Below are 22,458 nucleotides of genomic sequence, written 5' to 3'. Positions count from 1 at the left end.
GTGGTATTTGCATTAATAATTGGCTCAATTGTGAAGGTCTCTTGTTGCATAAAAATCGCTATCACTAAGCATATTCACTGTAGGACCCTAAGCAGCAAGAGTGCAGCCCCTCTGGGCTTCCTTGCAAATTGGCTGCGGTATTGCATTGCTTTCTACATTGCAGAAGCAATAATATTATGGAGAAATGATGGAGGTCTGCGTAGGGTATATTAGAACACTGTTGCTAGGGAAATAGACTTACCAGCTAGTCTCATTTTAAGGCAGTGTCCCTTGTTTCAGAGCTACTCCATTTCCTTACAAGATGCTATTTACTTCAGAATACAACTACAGTGGTAATAAAAGAAGTGCTAAAATATAGCTGTTAATGATAATCTTTTAACTGAAGTTCTAATTGCTATTTTAAACAGTATTAAAGAATTGTATGTATCTAGCCCTGAACAGACCTTGTGGTGAAGGCTTTGCTATAAATTCAAATAATAAGTAAATAAGATAGCCCCTTCAAAAAAACCAAGCAAACCCTGTTTTGACAACTTTGTGGATACTGTTATGTATTGAAGTATAGCCGCAAGAAATAATGGATATCTGTAAGTTGAATGAACAATACAAGTTTTTAAAATACAGTATTCAGTATAATTTTTCCCTAGTGCAACAAGATACTTTTGAGCATAATTTATCAAAGCTGAAAGAGGTTTTTTTAATCAAACCTTATTTATACACAGACACCCAACTCTCCTTTTAATATTACTTCATCTCCAAATTAGTTACAAAACAGCTTGACTTTTGAAGGCATTGTACAGTTTGTTTTAAGTACAGCAACTTTTTTCCTGGGTTTCTGTCTTGTCTGCTGTACCCCTACCCTTCCTGAGCTTCTCTCCAACTCTTTATCTTGTTTTATTTACTTCCTGTCTCTTTCTGTGACAGCTTCTAGTGCCACAAAACTGTGTGTCTGTTTAGGAATGCAGTTGCTATGAGAGCAGAGGCAACCAAATACTGTAATCTGCATGCAGTATCTACACAATACTACTTCGGGGTTTGGAACTGCCCCCCCCCCAAAAAAAAATCATACAAACCACATAACTGTTGAAAACAGCTGTCCGAATGAGTCTGCACTGTGCCTTTTGCATGACAGAGCAGAGCTTGGTCTTGCTTTCTCTGTTAAAAAGCTTCCCTTTTGTGTGTGTGATGATTTTGTTGTCCTTTAAATGCCAGGCCCAAGTGTTTGATACTATCCTGCCATCTTGTGGCAAGCATGCAACTCACAGTTTGTTTTTCTCTGGGTTTTCCTATTGTCATGCAAATTTATTCTTTTAAAAAAACTTTATTTTTCTTGGGGCATGCATTGTACACGAAAAATGATGACTCTCCCAATACAATAGGTGGAAACTGTCTTCCACAATGACATGTGTGTCTGCAATTTCTAAATTTAAAAAAAAGAAGTTGAAGAAATAGTTGTTCTTGATGATAGCTGCCTTCTAGTTATGACATGAAAAACAGCCATTTAGTAGAAATTTAGTTTAGCTAACTCTTAATCTAACATTAACTGGTGTCCTGTAGTTTGTGATGTGCAACTGCTTCCATAGAATCATAAAATCATAGAACTGTAGAGTTGGAAGATAGCCTGAGGATCATCTAGTCCAACTTCCTGCAATGCAGCAATCGCAACCAAAGCATCCATGACAGATGATAATCCAATCTCTGCTTTAAAACCCCCAAGGAAGGAGAGTCCACCATTTTCCAAGGGAGTTGGTTCCACTGTCAAACAGCTCCTACTGCCACAAAGTTTTTCCTGATGTTTAGTCAGAATCTCTTTTCTTGTAACTTGAAGCCATTGGTTTAAGTCCTGCCCTCTGGAGCAGGAGGAAACAAGCCAGCTCCATCTTCTATTTGACAGCCTTTTCAATATTTGAAGATGGCTGTTGTCTCCTTTCAGTCTCCTCTTTTCCTGGCTAAACATACCCATCTCTCTCAAGAGTTCCTCACAAACCTTGTTTGGCAGACTCTTGATCATCTTGGCTGCCCTTGTCTGCACACGTTCCAGCATGTCCATATCATTTTAAAATTGTGGCACCCAGAACTGCACATAATACTCCAGGTGTGTTCTGACCAAGACAGAATAGAGCAGTACTATTACTTCCCTTGACTGGAACACTATACCTCTTTTAAGCAAGATATTTAAGTTCTGCCATGTATCTAGAAAAACAACAACCCTCCAAATAATTAATACAGACTTTACAACAATGTTTTGACTGGCAACCCTGATAATCTTTAGAAATATTGGGGCCCCAAAAGTGCCAAGATGACCCCTTTTCTTTGGAAAAACTAAGGTCTGCCAAAATTATTGCTTTTAGGAAAAAGAGTATTATAAATGAATGTAGCTAAACTTTCATGGATAAAGTTCTCCTGTGGCCAATATGCTAAAATTTCAGCACAATTCTATCTGATTTGTCTCATGATCTGTCACTTTAATATTCCACTCCCAGTTAATAATGCTTTATTAGAAAGGACTCCTTTTAAATATTTAAATCAACCTGTATCTTAAACCATAATAATCTCTGAGGCATCAGGTTGAATACAGACACAACAGAATTCATAGCAGACCTATTATTGGTGATGGAGTGCCCCCACTGCAAACTCATATACTCTTTTCTCTTGAGCCATCTGAATTATTTTATACATTTTTTATATTTTAAGTATACTAAGTCTGTGCATGCTTTCTACATGGTGTATCTTCCTTCTTAATTTGGATGTTACAGCATCTGGATGATATGGTTTAATATGGGAAGGAAGCCATGCCTGTTGCGGATTTGGAGGAGGTTAAAACAAATGGGAATGAAAAACGTATTTAATGTTGTAGACTGTAGTGGTCATTACACTGCTGCAGTTGCAATGCAATTTTTGTCTTAAAGGTTAGAAATGTAGTTTTTACGTAAACAAGCAAGCACGCAGATATCTAGTATTATTACAGAATTTCATCAGCTTTTTAAAAAAATAGTTGGCAGCCTACTTAAAGATTGAATTGTACAAGTGATTTTCAAACTTTTTTTCCTTCAGGGAACATATTTGGTATAAACATGTCTGCAATGCCAAGTATCTTAACACAGAGCCCAGTATGTTGCTGAGGATTTGGGGTGTGTGCACAGTTCACAAAGGCCTGGTCTGTTTGGGCTCACTGTTGCCTATCATGATCTAAGAGTAGACCGTATAACAGCAGTGGCCAAATGAAACGTCCCAACTCTTCCCTGTGTATTTCCACCAACTCCCCCTGCCCTTTGCTTTAGTAAGTAAGCTTGGAGGAAAGCCTTCAATTGACCCTGCCTTTGGTAACTAATTTTGGAGTGTCCATCCCAACTTGCTGATGCCCCACAACCCCTGCAATTTGACGGGGGCACTACAATGGCCTTTGAATATAGCTTCTGCTTTGAACCTACCAAGCACTACATCCAAAATGACAGAACATCCAGGAGGACGCTGGTATCTCTGGTGGCTCTTAGGCACCTTCTCATTACTCAGTGGCAAAGTGGTGGGGAGGGCATCCTAAAAGCAGCACCTGCCGGGCAAATGGCAGTGCTATTCTTGGACAGTCTGTTCAGCAAACCAGTTGGTATGTGACACAATCCTTCTGTGAACATGAGATCTAAAACAGAAATAATAGGAAGTTGGTGGTTATGCTATTTTATAGGATACTGTTCATGTTCACTGATGGACATATTTGAAATCCATTTTCATTGAAGATGCCTAATATGCCCTGGAATGAAGTTTGAAAACCATTGAACTAGATGATCTTCGGGTCACTTGCAACCCCAACATTACAAAAGTTTAAGTTCCTAACTTTATTGTTTTTGAACACCTTTGTTTTTTAGTTCATGAGAAAATTTCAACTTGGTTACTCCTTGACTGTTTCAGTTGCTGATGTGTGATCAGAATGAGTGGATTAGGGGAGAACTCCTTGGACAGCATGACCAGTGATTCAAGAAAACGCAAGCCATTGCCCTGTGATACCCCGGGACCAGGGTAGAGAGTATTAATTTTTTTATTTTATTATGGGTTGTTTACAAATAGTGAATGGGGTTTTTATCAGTATTTAAAACTGATGTGTTGGCATTTAGTGCCAGATTGTAGTTGGTGACATGCCTAACATTCTGATATTGGTGTATGTGAAACAGTCAAATAATATTATTGCAGGAAAAATTAGTTGTATAAACAATTTTAGAGGCAGGATTTGTTAATTAATTTTTAATTTGGAGGGGAATACATACTTTTTAAAAAAGGGCCCTAGAAAAGCATAAATATGTAATTTGGTGTATATTGCTTAAATCAAAAAGTAATAGTGGTACAATAACATGTTTTTCTTCTCCCTTCAGTATTCACCTTCTGTTCTTGTGTGCCTGTACCACTCAACATTTTCCAAATGCAAGATGTCCCTTGCAATGCTGGGCGTTTTTGAGTAGTTATCCTATTCTGATGTCTTCCTGATAGAAGTTTTTTCTCATAAATTTCATTGCATATATTTACCCCACTATATCTTACTGCCCTTCTTCTATTGATTTCCTATTGATGTGAAATTTCAACAACATTGGTGTATATCCCTACTCAGCCACTAATTTTCCTAGTGGATTACTTTGAAAAGTGAGTGAGGGGTAATGGACTAGTAACTCAGCCTCTCCCCACACACATAGTGGCTGTTGGAAGATACTTGCCCAAGATTGACAAATGGAAAGAGGGAGGGAAGTTGGCATTTCTAAGGTTGGTGGATTTTACTTAGTGAGCTCCAGTTGCTGACCATATAAATATGTATAGTGGGTAGCCAACATGGTGCCCTCCATATGTTGTTAGAGTACATCTCCCATCATCATTGATCATTAGCCATGCTGATAGTCTGGAGGGCACCATGTTGGCTATCTATGATGTATTACATTTGTAACTCACCTTTCTGTACACAGGTTGGCTGCATTTGCACATCGTAGTAAGCCATGGTTAATGGTTTAACATGAATTCAAAGAGTGCTCCCACTTCACTTCCAGCTAGTTAGCGAGAGCAAAAAAACCCACAATATTTTTCTTACCATTACATCCAGACTGGATGTTTGCTCCAAACAAACTGCAATAGGAAGCCAAGAACAAACCTTAGCTTCATATTGTGCATCATAGTTTGTTGTCCCTGCTCACTAGCAAGGTGGAGAGAAGCTGGAGCGAATTTGCACATTGATGGCAAACCATTAAATATGGCTTACTGTGACACAAAAGTCACAGTCATAGTGATTTAAACTTAGAATGAGAAGTGCATACCTGAACATTTAGCAATTTGAGAATAAATAAATGGTTTGAAAGAAGATCCTATAATAATTAGGCTTAACTACTTTAAAATGTTGTCTCTTTTTTCTAGTCTGATCTGCAGTGGAGAGAAACGTCGACGTGAACAGGAAAGTAAATATATTGAAGAACTGGCAGAGCTGATTTCTGCTAATCTGAGCGACATTGACAATTTCAATGTCAAGCCGGATAAATGTGCAATTTTAAAGGAAACTGTTAGACAGATACGGCAGATAAAGGAGCAAGGCAAGTCCTGACTTCTTATATTACAAGGGAGAAATTATATTCTATTTTCAGGTTATCACATATGGATGTTTAAATCTAGCTTTTAAATAAGGCTTTAAAATTTTGTTACATTTTCTTCTGTATTAACTGCTTGAATGTTGACTGTGAGTTTACCTTAACAAAGTCTTCTGCAAATAGAATATTATTGAACTATAATGGGGGGAAATGAAGTAATGATTGACAAATTTTCCTAAACTGAATTCTAGTTTTACATTCATGGTCTTGGGCAAGTCACTGTAGAATAAAAGGTCAAAATGGTACTGAGGATCCAAAAGTGTCTTCACAATGAATTCAGAAGGGAGGTTTCAGGCTAACAGATCCCTTTCTTCAATTATTGAACTGGTTAGAAAGCACAGGAACCAAAGTTCTATCCTGCAAGGTTAGGCACTTCCCATGTTCAAAGAAATGTCTATCCCTGCTCAGTCACATTGCATTTGTTAGATGAGCAAGTAAAGAATACAGAAGGGATGGTGGAGGGAGCATGTGAATCCAAGGCATGATACAATCCTGGATGCTAGATTAATAGCTCCATATACCCCTCCTTCCAGCAACTCCTGCAGCCAAGCTGGTGCTTTCCTTTGGGACCACATCAGCGAGTCTGGGGGGAGGGGTTGTTATCTGGGCAGCCCAGAACCTCCATACACACTGTCCATGCTTGCGCCCCTGGGTTGGTCACTTTGATGCTGCTAATGCAATGATTTGACTTCACCCCTGGACACGCATTTCATTGTCTCAAGACAGATGCCAATAACAACAAAAGGATTTGAGTGTTGCACTGGGTGTGTTTTTCCCATAGCAAGGAGAAATAGAAACATTCTGAGATGTAAATATTGTGAAAATAACAGCCATTAATTCTACAATCGCATTAGATTTTCATTGCAAATCTTAGAGAATGCTTTATATATATGACAGACATTTAAAAAATACTTACATGCAGTACAAGTTTCAAAATTTGCTCTATTTTTTTTTAGGAAAAACAGCTTCCACTGATGACGATGTACAGAAGGCTGACGTATCTTCAACAGGTCAAGGGGTTATTGATAAGGATTCATTGGGACCTCTTCTGTTACAGGCAAGTCTATAGGCTATTACAAGTACTGAACAGTATATATTACAGCAACATTTCCCCCCTCACTTGATAAATACTAATAGTCTTACGCAGGCTTCACAGGAAACAAAACAAACCTTTGCAATCAAATACTTCAGAGTTTCTTGCAAAGGTAATTGATACACATGTTTTAAACAACTTTAAACATTAAAGCAGCGATGGGAAACCTGTGGTACTCCAGAAGCTGCAGGGCTACAACTTACATAATCTTTGATCTTTGGTCATTTTGGCTGGGGCTAACGGGAGTTAGAGTCCAACAACACCACAGGTTCCCCATCCTTTGGCTACAGCATTCCATCCAGTCAAGGCAGATCATAGGGTCCATGGACAGAGCAGGAATATGGGATGCACACACAGGCTTCCCATTTCCCATTTATTATTTATTAAATTTATTTGTTAAATCTCTATACTGCCTTCCATCTGAAGATCACCGAATGGTTTACAGTATAATAACACAATAACAGACAGACGCAATAACCACCTCACCCTCCACACGGTTTAAAAGGCCATGGATTTATTTTTTATTATAATGGCCTGGTATGCTCGCTGCATGAGCAGAAGCCTAGAGGGATTGGTAGACAAGTAAGCAATGCATCCTTTCTTTCTTTTTTGGAAAGTGATGCACTGTCTTCAACCGAAACAGCAACATTCATAGAATCATAGAGTTGGAAGGGACCCCAAGAGTCATCTAGTCCAACACCCTGCAGTGCAAGAATCTCAACTAAAGCATCCATGACAGATGGCCATCCAACCTTTGCTTAATAACTTCCAATGAAGGAGAGTCTACAACATCCTGAAGGAGTCCATTGAACAACTCTTACTGTCAAAAGTTCTTCCTGATGTTTAGTTGGAATCTCCTTTCTTGTAACCAAAACTGGATTCTCAGTCTAACAAATTGGGTAATCTCCAGATTGGATTACTGTCATATCGTCTGCATGGGATTGCCTTTGAAGACGGTTCAGAAACTTCAGTTGGTGCATAAACAGTGCTAGAATTTTGGGTGCAGATTGCAGGGACAACGTAAGATTGATCCTTAAATATTTATGTTTGCTGTATGTTTCCAGGCACAATTTTAAGTTCTAATCCTTAGACTTTTTGTTGTTTCATTCATGTTCTTCTGAAGAAGAGTTTTCTTCCAGCTTACTCAGCAGAGATGTGTTTATACTTAGGCATGCATACTACATGTATGTGTGTCCATTGTTACATGCATCTATGCATTATTCCCCATTCCAGCTGCAACGCTGTACACACATACCTGGGAGTATGCCCCATTGAACTAAGTATGATTTGTTTCTGAAAAGACATGTAGGACCGCCCCCCCCCCCAAAAAAAGATTGCTGTCTGAGATTGGTGCGCCTTTATTTTCTGTATCTTTCACATATATAAAAGTCTGTATACTTGGATAATTTGCTATGATTTTGTTTTTAGGCATTAGATGGCTTCTTATTCGTAGTAAATCGAGATGGGAACATTGTATTTGTATCCGAAAATGTCACTCAGTATTTGCAATATAAACAAGAGGACCTGGTTAATACAAGTGTTTACAGTATCTTGCATGAAGAGGACCGGAAGGATTTTCTTAAAAATTTACCAAAATCTACAGGTAATAAGCTTGTTAAAACTTGGGTTTGTTACTGTGTAGATATCCATTTTAAATAGGAATATAGCTTTTAAGTCCTTCAGTGCTGAGGGGAGAGACTTCTTCAGGCAAGGCCTTCTTCCACCTGCCTTGCCCCACCCTTCAGTCTCTGCTTCTCAGTTTGTATTGTATTATTTTATGCACTTGCTGTTGTTTTATTGATTGTAGTTTAGAAATTATTTATTGTAATTGTTAAGAGTGGATTTCTGTTTAATTTTTATATGCTGATATTTAATATTATTCTATACTAGTCTAATAATCGTTGAATGTTACTTTATTTGATGTAGGTTGCTTATTTTAAAGTTATGTTTTATTATTGCATTTTTGTATTGCATTAGATTGTTATAAGGTGTACATTCTTTGTTTCTTCAGCTTGTAAACCGCCTTAGGTATTGTAAGATAGAAAGACGGTATACAAATTAAAAGTGATGATGATGATTGAGTATTGAGCAAAGTATTCCTTTTTATATTTGAATTAGTTTCCACTGTTTTAAAAAACATTTTAATTTATTTATTGCATTTATATGCTGCTTTTCTGTCAAATTATTTTAAGTTTTCAAGAAAATACTCGCGTTATGTCTCACTGTTACATTTGCCCTCTCATATATAACTGCCAATTTTCTTTAAAGGCATACAAAAATATCTTTCAAAACAGTTTAATTTAATATAAGCTACTATTCCATTTACTGTTTAAATTAACAGAAATCTACTATTAAATTCTCATACCTTAAATGTAGCTGCTATATAGCTCGCACCATTGCTTTCTTTCTAGTGTTTGCTTCTTTGTTATTGATATGTGAGAAAGTAGAATGTGTTCCCTCTTCAGTAGCACTTAAAAAAAACATTTCTGTCATAGGAGAGGCATCCATTGAGTTTAGTGAAACTTCTTCCAAGCATGCTTAGGAATGCAGTCTTACCTAATAACTTGTGTAAAGTCTTATTCTGATCAAACATAATATATTTCTTAAATTTGTGTGTACACTAGTGAATGGAGTTTCTTGGACCAATGAAGCACCTAGACAGAAGAGTCATACATTTAATTGTCGCATGATGGTTAACACTGTACATGATCTTCTGGAAGATGTAGGGAACAACCAAGATACACATCAAAGATTTGAAACCATGCAATGTTTTGCTTTATCACAACCAAGAGCCATGCTGGAAGAAGGTGAAGGTAATGGCATGCAGCTGATGTGGCTGTTGATTTTTTTATCTCTTAAGTACAACTTTATTTATAATGTGATGAGCTGTGTTCAGTCAGTGCCTTTTGTAAAATAACAGCAATACATAGATGTCAGTATTTGTATTTCTTAATAAAACAGAAAGCTTTTGTTTTCTTTAAATCTCAAGCTATCTATAAATGTAATATAAAATGTTTTGAATTGCAGATTTGCAGTCCTGCATGATATGTGTGGCACGCCGTATCTCGGCAGTAGAAAGGGTATTTTCACCAAATACAGAGAGCTTTGTTACTAGACATGACCTTTCAGGTAAGTAAGCTATATAAATAACTAATGAACTCTATTCAATGTAAATGATCACAAGCATGTTTTGTGCAGTTATTTTACAATTGCTTGCCTAGAGTTTTTTTAAAAAAAAATATATTTAGAATTATAGTCTTCAAGGCAACTAATATTTCAGTAGGTTTTACTTGTATTTTTCTTAATCACTCCCGCCCCTAGTTTGTTTATTTTAGCTATACTTGTTCTCTACAAAATAAAGGCCTGGTTTGGATGATACTCAGCCCCCACATTGTCCCTTCATGCGTAAGTAGATGGAGATTGCAGCTTCCCAGGACAGGGGCATGTGAGGCTGGGCATGTGCAGTTGTACACCCTGAATATCCATGCATGGATGTAGTATTTGAATACATTACAGAGACATGTAGTTGAAAACCAAGTTATAAATAGGATTGTGTTGTAAAATCCAATATACAAAGAGTCAATTCCCTTTCTCCCAAATCTTGGGATTCAGCACATGGTTTGGGATTTTACACAGGTAACACCCAGTTCAAATATAACGCCCACACGTGGGTATTCACAGGAAAGGTGTGCCTGGTGGTAATTGTAGCATGAACAATCTTATTCTCACCAGCCTAGGAAGAAGGTAAGGGAGAAAATAATCTGAACTGGGCTAAATCTGGAGCGTAGAGCTAAAACTGCCAATTGAATTTTCCATCTTAACCAGCAAAAGATATTGAGTTGGCAACATAAAGCTACTTTGGCTGAATTTAGTCTGCTATGATTTTTCCTAGTTGGTGATTATCATTATCAGCATTTTTCATTTGCTTTATACAAAACAAAGAGTCTCAAAGCAATATAACAAGATCAAATAAAATAAGTAAAACAATGTAAAACCAGACAATGCTAAAGCAATGAAAAGTACAAAATACATAAAATGTTTACCTAGTAATATAGCTATGTGTTGTTTGTGGGAACAGTTTTGGGTTTATCTATTCTTTTTATTTATTCATTGAATTTATATACAACCCTATACCCAGAGATCTCAGGGCGGTTTAGGTTGGATATATCTCATTGGTATTTAGTTCCAGGAGTTATGTTGACTATTAATGAGGATCCAGATTATCTGGGGAAGACTGTTTTCGAGTCTCCAGGTGCTCCTTTAAATAGTTCATCCTTCTTACCTTGCGTAAAGAACTGACCACTCACATGTACATGGTCTTTCAAGCTGAGACCTTGACATATTTGGTATGCAAGGCAAAAAGGTTGAATCGTGAGTAGGATTCAAAGAATGGATTTGTGTGCATATCTGAAATTACTGTGTTTGCAGCCTAGTCTTTCTTTTTTCTTACTCTTTCTTTCACATTAATGCCAAAGAACATTGCTAACCATGCTATGCTTATTTTATTGTTGTTAGCTTTTATGTTTTACATATTTTATATCAAGTAAGCATTTTTCTGATTGACAGGTAAACTTGTTAACATAGATACAAATTCTCTAAGGTCCATGAGACCTGGCTTTGAAGATACAATTCGTCGTTGTATTCAGAGATTTTTATGTCAAAATGAAGGACAGCCCTGGTCAAACAAACGCCACTATCATGAAGGTAACACCACACATTTCTAAATGCTAATTTATTTAATTTGTACAAAGTTGTTTCATGCTTGCTTCTACATGTAGGACCATATTAAAATCAACACAATGAATATATCTCTTAGGAAATGCTTTTACAGTAAAAAATTAAATTGTATACACCATTTGGTTATATTAGGCTCATTAATAATTATAACTAATTTGTTATACTATTTAGTGTTAGTAAAACACTAAATTTGGGCTTTTCAGATTCATTCACCTATTTATCTCACACTTATCTTAGTAAAACAAGTGAGAAAAAGTAGGTGAAGGCTTTGTATTGCAGAGCCTAGGGTTTCATTAAAGAGTATGGGAATTCCATTTTCATACAATATTTTAGGCTGCTGTTTTACTGAGAAAAAGTGTGAGAGAGAAATAGATGAATGTATCTGAACAGCCCAAAATATTACATGAAAATGTAATTCCCCTACTCTTTAATGAAACCCTAGGCTCTGCAATACAAAATATTGCCACTCGCAGCTAGTTTGGTTTTAATAACACATGAACATGGGGTTAGCATCAGGTTCATGGTTAGCTGTGGTTTCTTTTGCGGTGAGGAGAGTGAATTGGGTCACTTTCCCAGCATACAGCCTTACATTTACCCCAATCAGCCCTGGAAATTATGTTGGTTTGATTTTTGTGACAGGTAAAAGTACCTGGGAGAAAGTTTTCTCGTTTTCATTGCTTTGAGACAGGTGAATATCTAAAAACTCATACACTCTTGAATTACTAAAGTCTCTGGAACAGGACACATTTGAATATAAATTTTACTCAAACACAAGTTTGATAATAGAATTTCACGAAGCTTTGGGTTTTCCAAAGTGTATGTTTTATTTTTTAAGTGACCATTTTGTTAAAGTAGTTAATGAAGTAGTGTGAGTTTTATTTCTGTTTCTAGAATGGGTAATGTAAGCAGATTGCTTCAGTACTAATAGTTTCTATTCTTCCTAACAGCTTATATGCAAGGTCTTGCTGAAACGCCACTCTATCGGTTCTCCTTAGCTGATGGAACAATAGTGACAGCACAAACAAAAAGTAAATTGTTCCGGAACCCTGTTACCAATGACCGGCATGGGTTTATCTCCACTCACTTTCTTCAAAGGTGAAATCAATAATCTGTTTTAGCAGCTCCAAAATCATATGTGTCTAATGTGAACCAACATAATGAAAACATTTAGAGGGCAGTATAAGAGACAATAGATGCAGAATTTTAACCCATGAGCATTGTTAAATTTTATTTGGTCAGATATAACAGGAAGATAAAATTGCTGAATGTTAAGTTTCAGTTCATACAAATTTCATGCAAATGCCCACTACCCTTTTTTATCTCTTCGGACAAGGACAAGATGGCACATCATCTCATGGTACATTGTGTTTATATTGAAACTTATGAATACACCTTTTATTGAGTTAGACCCCAATTCCAATATTACCTACTTCACTGAGAAGTTGGGAAGGATCAAAGAAGCCGATTTCTCTCACAATAATGATTTTAAACATTACTAGGGTAAATCCTACTACTACTAATATAATAATTTTGTACCCTGCCCATGTGACCGGGTTGCCCCAGCCACTTTGGGCAGCTTTCACACGTTGAACTTTTGAAAAAGAGGTTTTGAGCTTATTCATTTTTATGTCTTTTTGAGATAAAACAGTAAGCCTCATTATGTAACAGCAACTGACCTCCGCCCACTGTTTCACAATTTCTATAAAGTTCTCATTAAGGGTGGATTATTTTCTATTATCAAGAAAATTAGTAGAATATACAACTTGGAAATACAGTTTGTGCTCTTCCTGTGCCTTGTTGATGTTGATAAAAAGATTAATACAATGGGCTAAGGAAGAATTTTAAATTTCACCATAAATTTCTATGAGCTCGATGAGTGTATATGGCAGTGCTCCTGTGTTCTGCTGTTGCAACCCAGTATTGTACATTGATTCCTAGAAGAACATATAAGATCTTTTAAAACATGGATATTACTAATCCACTTTGCCAAGCTTGATTGCCAATGCTGTGTGTTTCAGAGAACAAAATGGATATCGACCAAATCCCAGTGCAATGGGACAGAACATCAGAACATCTACAACTGCAAGTACAAATTCAGTCAGTGGAGTCATGAACATGTCATCTGGGCAAAATATACCTTTGCAGAACAGAAACTATGGTATGGGAGATCCTAACTTAATGGGGCAGATGTGTGGTGCTAGATATGGAGGTCCTGGAAACATGGGACCTGTGAACTCTGGACAAGGAATACAGTCTTCTCCTTATCAGAGTAACTATGGATTAAATATGAGCAGCCCACCACATGGGAGCCCAGGCATGGCTTCCAGTCAACAGAATTTAATGATATCCCCTAGGAATCGTGGGAGTCCAAAAGTGAATTCACATCAATTTTCTCCTGTAGCAGGTAATTATTTCTAGTATCTTTTTAAAGTGTGTTTTGTTTTTTTGTTTCAGCATCTGAAATCAGATACTATTTATTCAGTTGGCCAGAAATGGTGATAATTATCATTGTTTATAATCCACTCTTCAGCTATCATTCCCAGAGCAGCTTAGTGCATAAACATAAAAAACAATATAATGCAATCAGACTTACTGTGAATACTATGAAAAATATTGTTAAGCAGAAATTATGGGAGGCAGTTTTAAAACTTTCTCTGTATATATTTTCTGCTGTAATGTTTCAAAGTATTTTTAATTAAGTGATTCGTTAATATGTAATACCTCACTTAGTGTTCCTCCTCTTTTTATATAGGTGTCAACTCTCCAATGGGAACTGCCAGCAACACTAGCAACAACAATTTTTCAAGCAGCTCACTTAGTGCTCTTCAAGCGATTAGTGAGGGAGTTGGAACTTCCCTTCTGTCTACTCTTTCTTCGCCAGGTCCAAAACTAGACAATTCTCCAAATATGAATGTTCCTCAGCAAAGTAAAATGGGTAACCAGGATTCAAAGAGCCCTCCTGGCTTGTTTTGTGAGCAAAACCAAGTGGAGAGTTCCATGTGTCAGTCAAACAGCAGGGACTCCCTTAGTAACAAAGAAATCAAAGAAGAGGGCCTTGAAGGCTCTGATCAGAGGGGACTACCTGAAAGCAAAGGGCATAAAAAACTTCTCCAGTTGCTAACTTGTTCCTCAGAAGACAGGGGACACCCTACACTGTCAAACTCCCCTTTGGACTCCAGTTGCAAAGAACCTACTGCCAATGCCACAAGCCCTTCATCTGGAGTCTCGTCTTCTACATCTGGAGGGGTCTCTTCTTCATCAAACATGCAGGAGAAGCATAGGATTTTGCATAAATTGCTGCGGAATGGTAATTCTCCAGCAGAAGTGGCAAAAATCACAGCTGAAGCTACTGGTAAAGACACATACCATGACAGTAGTGCTGTTTCCTGTGGCGAAGGAACAGTCAAGCAAGAACAAATGAGTCCTAAAAAGAAGGAAAACCATGCCCTCCTTAGATACTTGCTTGACAAGGATGATGTAAAAGATCCTCTTTCGAAAGACATTAAACCTAAAATAGAAAATTTGGACAGCAAGATGGGACAGTGCTGTAGTTCTGCCATAACTACTTCAAGTCAAGAAAAAGAGATGAAAATAAAAACAGAACCCACTGAAGAGGTAGAGTATTCTAATGTTTAGCAAAATCCCTGTTAAAAGACTCTGTATACTTTTGTTTTCTAAATAAGCCCCTGGAATGGAGCCCTGCACTTTCTTTTTGTAAGTCTGAAAACCGCAGCTAACCTGAACTCCCAACTATGATGTATCAAAGTAATTTTTAAAACGTTGCTTTTAAAAATTATTTCATCTTGTTGCAGTTTAATTTTTCACTGATTATAGATGATGCAGGTATTCCACTCAATACGTGAGAGAACATGGAATGCCTCTTTTAAGAAGGAAACTGCCCCCATGTATTTTAAGCATTTACCACCTTAAATAATTAATATAGCTGACTGAAGCTGCAATCCTAATCCTGTGTACCTGGAAGTGAGCCTCATTGAATTAAATAGGATTTACTTCTGAGGAGATGCAATTACAACTGCAGCCCAAGCTATTCTCAGGAACAGCCTGTTGAAACTTATAGGCGTATGAGAATCATGACTGAAATAAATTATTTGATTTCAGTACATGTACTGCTACTAAGCATGACTTAGTCGGTGACTGCTTTTAATAATTAACCTTAAAAAAAAAGACCTGCCACTAAGTTAACTGAAGACATCTTTTTCAGGAGATTAAAATAAATAAATAAATTGGTTAATCAATTAAACATTGCAGGCCTAGCCTTAAGTGATACTTTGGAAAATTCATCTACAATATTTTCTGAATATTCCATACTGAGATGATTACAGAATATGCAAATGAAGTTTTTATCTTTTTCTTTCTCCCCAAATCAGTAAAGTTATCTCTGATCAAATATTTACATGACTTCTAGCTGGTTCTCTTAAGAATTTGTAGTAAGTTTCGAAGACATCATAGTTTTGAGCGCATACCAGCTTCTGATTTTTTTCAGTAGAAATCTAAACAACTAAATTTGTTTTTTAAAAAAATTTCTTTTCAGATGAGTGGAGATTTGGTGGATAATTTAGATGCCATTTTGGGTGATCTAACTAGCTCAGATTTTTGCAGTAATCCAATGTCTGCAAATGGAAATAACATGGGGAATAAGCAACCATTGTGCCAAGGAAATGCACCACTGGGTAAAGTTTATTTGACATAATATTCCACTTTATTTAACAGTCATTGTGTTGATTAAAGGTATTCAAGCCGTTCTTTCTGTTTGTTCTTAATTTCCCAGTTTAGCCTTTTAAAAAATGGTTTTTATTGTTGTCTACTAGTAGACTAGAATTTCCTTGTAGATACCCTCTGTAATGTCTGATAGTGAGCTTTATAAACATTGAGACCTAACACAAGAAAAAGTTGAGTTTAAAGTTGCAAGCATAGATTTGATAGAAACCAAGTGTCGATCACTGGGGAGCCTGCAGATCAACAGGCCTGATACTACCACTTTCTGCTGTTCCTGGAGGCTGTTCATGCTTATTAAATCAAATAACAGTGCATTCCAGAGTGCACAATAAGATGAATCAATAGGTCAGAAAGTTCAGCTTTGATGAGCTAAATAATTTGAGAAAGGTAAACTAAATCAGAAGTGGTATTGGGAGCATACAGCTAGGTACTACTTTATGATAAGAAAGGGAATCATGGTTTTCCTGTGTGTGTATTTGTGTGTGTGTGTGTGTGTGTGTGTGTGTGTGTGAGAGAGAGAGAGAGAGAGAGAGAGAGAGAGAGAGAGAGATCTAGTTGTATTTTCTGAACTTTCTATGAAAAAAATGTTTTTTTTAAAAAAAATCAGTATGCAATTCAAAAGTGTTGAGAACATCAGTATTTAAAATGTTGTTTATTCAGATTTTTGTGTTATTCCATTGTGTTATTGTGTTATTGAGTTAGAATAAATACCATAAACAGAAAAAATACTTGATAAAAGGGAAGATACTTCAACTGTTGTCTAACTTGTTTTCCATTTTGTTTAAAACTTTTGACCTTTTGCAAAGTGCATTACTTTTTTGTATTCATAAATATATATAATCAAATCTGTCTAGAAATTCCCAATTTTTTTTAAATATAATGTGTTACTACATTTTAAGCAGGGACACGGGTGGTGCTGTGGGTTAAACCACAGAGCCTAGGACTTGCCAATCAGAAGGTTGGCGGTTCGAATCCCCATGACCGGGTGAGCTCCTGTTGCTCGGTCCCTGCTCCTGCCAACCTAGCAGTTCAAAAGCACGTCAAAGTGCAAGTAGATAAATAGGTACCGCTCCGGCGGGAAGGTAAACGGTGTTTTCGTGCGCTGCTCTGGTTCGCCAGAAGCGGCTTAGTCATGCTGGCCACATGACCTGGAAGCTGTACGCTGGCTTCCTCGGCCACTAAAGCGAGATGCGCGCCCCAACCCCAGAGTCGGTCACCTAATGGTCAGGGGTCCCTTTACATTTACATTTTAAGGATAGCAGTTAACTTTAATATGTATTTAACTGTACTCATACCATATTAGAGCTAATTTATTAGGCTTCTGATTCCGCCCCTGCCCCTGCCTTTCTAGTTAGGGTTTTGATTATTTTCTAACATTTTATAGAATTCTGTATATAGCTATAAGAGATTTGAAATTAACAGAGACTGTACAGATCGAAAGAGATACACCATATTCTTTTAATAATTATAGTAGTTATAGTAGTTATAGGAAGTAGTTATAGGAAGTTAACATCTCAGGCTGAAACATTATAGATCAAACAATCCAGATGAATAATTTCTGTACAGTGGTGCCCCGCAAGACGAATGCCTCGCAAGACGGAAAACTTGCTAGACGAAAGAGTTTTCCTTTTTTGGAGGTGCTTCGCAAAACGAATTTCCTATGGGCTTGCTTCGCAAGACGAAAATGTCTTGCGAGTTCCTGCGGTTTCCCCCCCCCCCCTTTCTAGGCCGATAAGCCGCTAAAAGCCGCTAATAGCGCTAATCTGCTAATCCGTCAGTGGGCTTGCTTCGCAAGACAAAAAAACTGCTAGACGAAAGACTCGCAGAACGGATTCTTTTCGTCTTGCGAGGCACCACTGTATTAGTCTCCATCAGTGACTCGTATAGGACATACAATTTCTGTGGTTTTATTAAAATTACATTAAATAACCTTATAGTGGATGCTAAACATCTGTCATGGTAGATCAATACCAGGTTTAAGGATGGTACAGTTACAATTATATTTTAATTACTCAACAGGTATGAGAAGTCCCCAATCTATGCAGGCCACCCGTCCTCCTTTCAACAGAGCCATGTCTTTAGACAGCCCCATATCAGTGGGATCAAGTCCGTCTATGAGGAGTGTTAATACATTCTCCATGCTACAGAAGCAAAACATGATGGGTGGGAGTCCAAGAATGATGGAAAATCAGGAAAACTTTGGAACCAATATGGGTTTGTTGATTTCCTCATACTTTAAAAAAAATCATGAACAATATCCCAAAGGTTTGGGATATTAACTACGTGGTTTATTAACTACGATAAAAATTGTTACAATTGTATTATACTAGCTTATTCTAGCTAAGCTTTTTAGACCTTTTGGCTCAATTCACATATCTCACCAAAAACATTTGTAGGGTTGGGTTTAGTTGTGATATCTGAATTAACAAATCATGGTTTATGAGGAGCTAGCAAATTTGCTTGCACCAAGTGTGGTGAGCGTGGTGTCTGAATTGACAAATCATTGTTGTGGCTGTTCCTTTACCTCCATTGCCACCACACCTAGGGTCTGGAGTGCTGAGCAGATAGAAAATAGAAGCAGACAAGCATCCCTAAAGCATGGGTTTCCTGTACATTCAGAAGTTCACGTCTCTGTGTTGACGTGGTTAGAGTACCAGACTAAGGTCTCTGAGACCCAGGTTAAAATCTCTGCTCAGTCATGAAGCTGTCCAGGGGACCTTGGGGCAGTCAAGAGCTTCATGTTTTGGCTTTTAAACTTTGGTGAGTGGAAACTTCAGCAAACAGCAAACATTCTGTTTGAATTGAACCATTGTCACAAAAAATACTCAATGATAACAACAACCCATCTTTGTTGTTGTGCAATGTTTTATATCTCAGTTGAACATTTGAGATGTTACCATGAATGGTGGCTGAAAGGCCCTGATATATGCAGCCCTTTGGGTTCTGGCTAAAACTTATTTGGAGTGGGTGGATATAAAAATGCCAACTGTAGCAAATTGTATTGTATGCTATGTTTTTCTGTAGGGAAAGCAATATGTATTTAAATTCGTTAATTTTCTAGGGGGACCTAACAGAAATATGCCTATGAATCAGCATTCAGCAAGTGACTGGAGCCTACAAAACTCAAAAGTGAGCAGGATGGAACCTATTAGTTCTGGTTCAATGCCAAGACCAGGGCCAGACTGCAACCCAACCCTTGCCAGATCTTCAGTTGGTGGTCCTATGCCTGGTTTACCCATGAGGTCAAATAGTATGCCTGGCACCAGATCCATGCTCCAACAGCAGATGATCCATATGAGTGAGTTCTTACTATGCTTTTTTAATTGGACACCACAATAATTTGTGTTTTATGCACCGCACATAGGTAAGATAACACTGGGCAACAATTTTTTACTTTTTGAATGTTGTCTAGATTTCTACAACTGATTTAGGGTATTTTTGCACTGCTGAATCAGGAAATGGCATCCGTTTCTCTCCATCAGGTCAGGTTTTCTGTAAACTGAATGGTGGGCATTGATAAAGGTCACATAAATTGCATGTTGCTTCACCATTTTTCAAACTTCAGGGCTTGAAGATAGGCACTGGAATTTCATCACAATGAGCTACAGGACGACGTGCTGATTGAAGATCAGGACACTTCGTGGGGCGGCTGCCCCATTAACTTAGTTTTGATCCCCCAACTTTATGCTTTGTTGGACCAATTTATGGAAGATTTCGAGGTTTTATGACTTCAAACTGATCCCTTTTCGACATAATCACCCAGAACTATCGGGCCTGAATACTTCTTGTCATTAAAATAATCATTTCCAATCAAAACAATTATTTGACAAGGCATTTTACCCCCACCAACGTCTTCTAAAATGCTCCACACAAGCGTACATGTGAACAAAAACGTAAAAAAAGACATGTGGCCATAGCTCAAAAACTTGACCTGATTGAGCAAAACCAATGCGATTTTTGGATTCAGCGCATCAGATTCATCCTAAATCAGCTGAAAAAACGCAGACAACAAATTTGTTGTTGACCAGTGTAATAGAATCATAGAACCGTAGATTTGGAAGGGACTACAAGAGTCGTCTAGTTCAACCTCCTGCAATGCAGGAAGCTTTCATCCAACATGGGGCTCAAACCCAAAACCCTGAGATTAAGAGTCTCATGCTCTACTGACTGGCAATAAAGTTTGAAGCATTTAGGCTTTGGGCTATTCATTCGCACAGTGATCTGTACCATGTTCTGAGCAACTAGTGCTCCAGTGTGGGTTGCTGGATACTGGTAGACTTAAAGGAAGCAAAGCATTTAAATTCAGTGAGAGTGATAAACAATTTAGACCACTACCTCTCAGCTTAGGGTTGCCATATTTCAAGAATTCACCCGGAAAACACAAATAGCGATCCTAAAACAGACACACTTCCTGGTTCTGTTGACAAAACCCCTGCCATTTTGCCGATCTTTCAAAATTCCTCATGGACGCTGCTTTCGCCATTTGATTCCTGGACATGTTTGGGGAAATCTGGACGTATGGCAACCCTATCTCAGCTGCCTTGTTACTGCTATTTGAGTTTAATGGGGGGGGGCATCCTGGTGCTGTCATGTCTACAACAGTTACAGATAGGTAGCCGTGTTGGTCTGCCATAGTCAAAACAAAAAAATTCCTTCCAGTAGCACCTTAAAGACCAACTAAGTTAGTTCCTGGTATGAGCTTTCGTGTGCATGCACACTTCTTCAGATACACATCTGAAGAAGTATCTGAAGAAGTGTGCATGCACACGAAAGCTCATACCAAGAACTAACTTAGTTGGTCTTTAAGGTGCTACTGGAAGGAATTTTTTTGTTATGTCTACAACAGTTCAAAGATGTGGAAGGAACTATTAGTTGAACACACATAAACATGCTGTTAAAAAGCTTTCTCCCCTTTTACATCCCATTTGAGTAGAAACCTTACATTCTGAAAGTAATGCCATACATTTTTACTTAGGCTTCAAGTGAGAGTAATACCGATGATTTTGATATTAAAAATAGTTGTATGGTGGTTTTTTGAGATATTTTATCATTGTGTTTTATAATAGTGATACATTGTTTTTGTACACTGCCCTGTGTTGTTGGATTGCTGCTCTAAAAATTCACCTCTTTTCTAAAAGTAAATTTAGTTTTGTTTCATTTTGTAGGGCCAAATGAAATTAATATTGGTATGGGAGGGAATCCTTATGCACACCAAGGACCGTCTAACCATCCAAATGCATGGCCTGACAACATGCTGTCCATGGAGCAAGGACCTCGAGGTTCACAAAACAGGTACAATAAGGTTCAGAATGTTATATGTTGTTTAACTGACAGCCTATTCTTCATCTACAAATGGTACCAGAACATCCTGATCATTCAGGAAAAACACTCATCTAAATACAAAATTAGTTAAGTCCATTGATTTCAGTGGCTCTACTGTGAATACGACTTCCCCTATCTGAACTAGAATGCTGGACTAGACAGATTATTTGTTTGTTTGTGATTCATCAAAGAAAATGCTTACATCATATTTATAATTTGTTTACCATCTTAGTCTTTGGCATTCTATTGGGGATTTGTTGGATAGTAATGATCTATCAAAGGTGATAAATGTTTTGACATGGAGGGTCCTCCTTTCAGTTTCCAGCTTCCTGCTCACTTGGTAGATATGACACTGGGCATATCTCATTTTTGCACTTATGTACACTGGGAAAATACGATTCTTATCTGGAGACTTCAATTTATGTATGCTGTGAGAATTTATCTACTCTTTGACCAGTATTCTTGGTTTTCCTAGGCAACTAGTTAGGAATTCTTTGGATGATCTTCTGTATGCTGCTCCAAATGTTGATGGCCAAAGTGATGAAAGGGCTCTTCTAGATCAATTGCATACATTGCTGAGTAACACAGATGTCACAAGCCTTGAAGAAATTGATAGGGCCTTAGGAATTCCTGATCTTGTAAATCAAGTAAGTTGCCAGTGCTCTTGAAGTGCAGATTTTTCAGTTTGCTGTATGCCCTTAAAATGTATTTTTGGCGGGGGGGGGGGGGGAGATAAAAACCCTAGTACATTTCTTCCTCAGTACTTTGTACATTCTTTTATTGGGTGAGAAGAACTAATTTTATATTTTATAGGCTCCAGAACTTGCTACTCACCTCAAGCTGAACATAGCCCACCTTCTCTGTATTGTGGCCTGCAAGTATTCTTGCAGTCTCAAAAAGGCTGTAAAAACAGAAGATTTATCCAACTGCTGGTGACCTGCATTACATTTCCTGGATTAT

At 37.6% G+C, this 22,458-nt stretch overlaps 1 protein-coding gene across 1 annotated transcript in view; it reads left to right on the top strand.

Annotated features, from left to right (window-relative positions):
• The window catches only part of NCOA3 (nuclear receptor coactivator 3), a 100,835-nt gene that overhangs the window by 68,868 nt on the left and 9,509 nt on the right, over positions 1-22,458 (top strand). The window contains 15 exon segments of the mRNA XM_083746132.1: positions 3,904-4,011; positions 5,383-5,555; positions 6,566-6,666; positions 8,131-8,305; positions 9,327-9,515; positions 9,730-9,831; positions 11,269-11,406; positions 12,387-12,534; positions 13,458-13,843; positions 14,192-15,054; positions 15,992-16,130; positions 18,196-18,390; positions 19,238-19,474; positions 21,342-21,468; positions 21,974-22,145. Coding sequence (XP_083602258.1) covers positions 3,923-4,011; positions 5,383-5,555; positions 6,566-6,666; positions 8,131-8,305; positions 9,327-9,515; positions 9,730-9,831; positions 11,269-11,406; positions 12,387-12,534; positions 13,458-13,843; positions 14,192-15,054; positions 15,992-16,130; positions 18,196-18,390; positions 19,238-19,474; positions 21,342-21,468; positions 21,974-22,145 — 3,234 coding nt within the window. The 5' untranslated portion in view covers positions 3,904-3,922.

The sequence above is a fragment of the Podarcis gaigeae genome, assembly GCF_964106915.1.
Source record: "Podarcis gaigeae genome assembly, chromosome: 6".
NCBI lineage: Eukaryota > Metazoa > Chordata > Lepidosauria > Squamata > Lacertidae > Podarcis > Podarcis gaigeae.
Note: the sequence above shows the minus strand (reverse complement) of the source record. Positions and strands in the feature narration are given on the sequence as shown.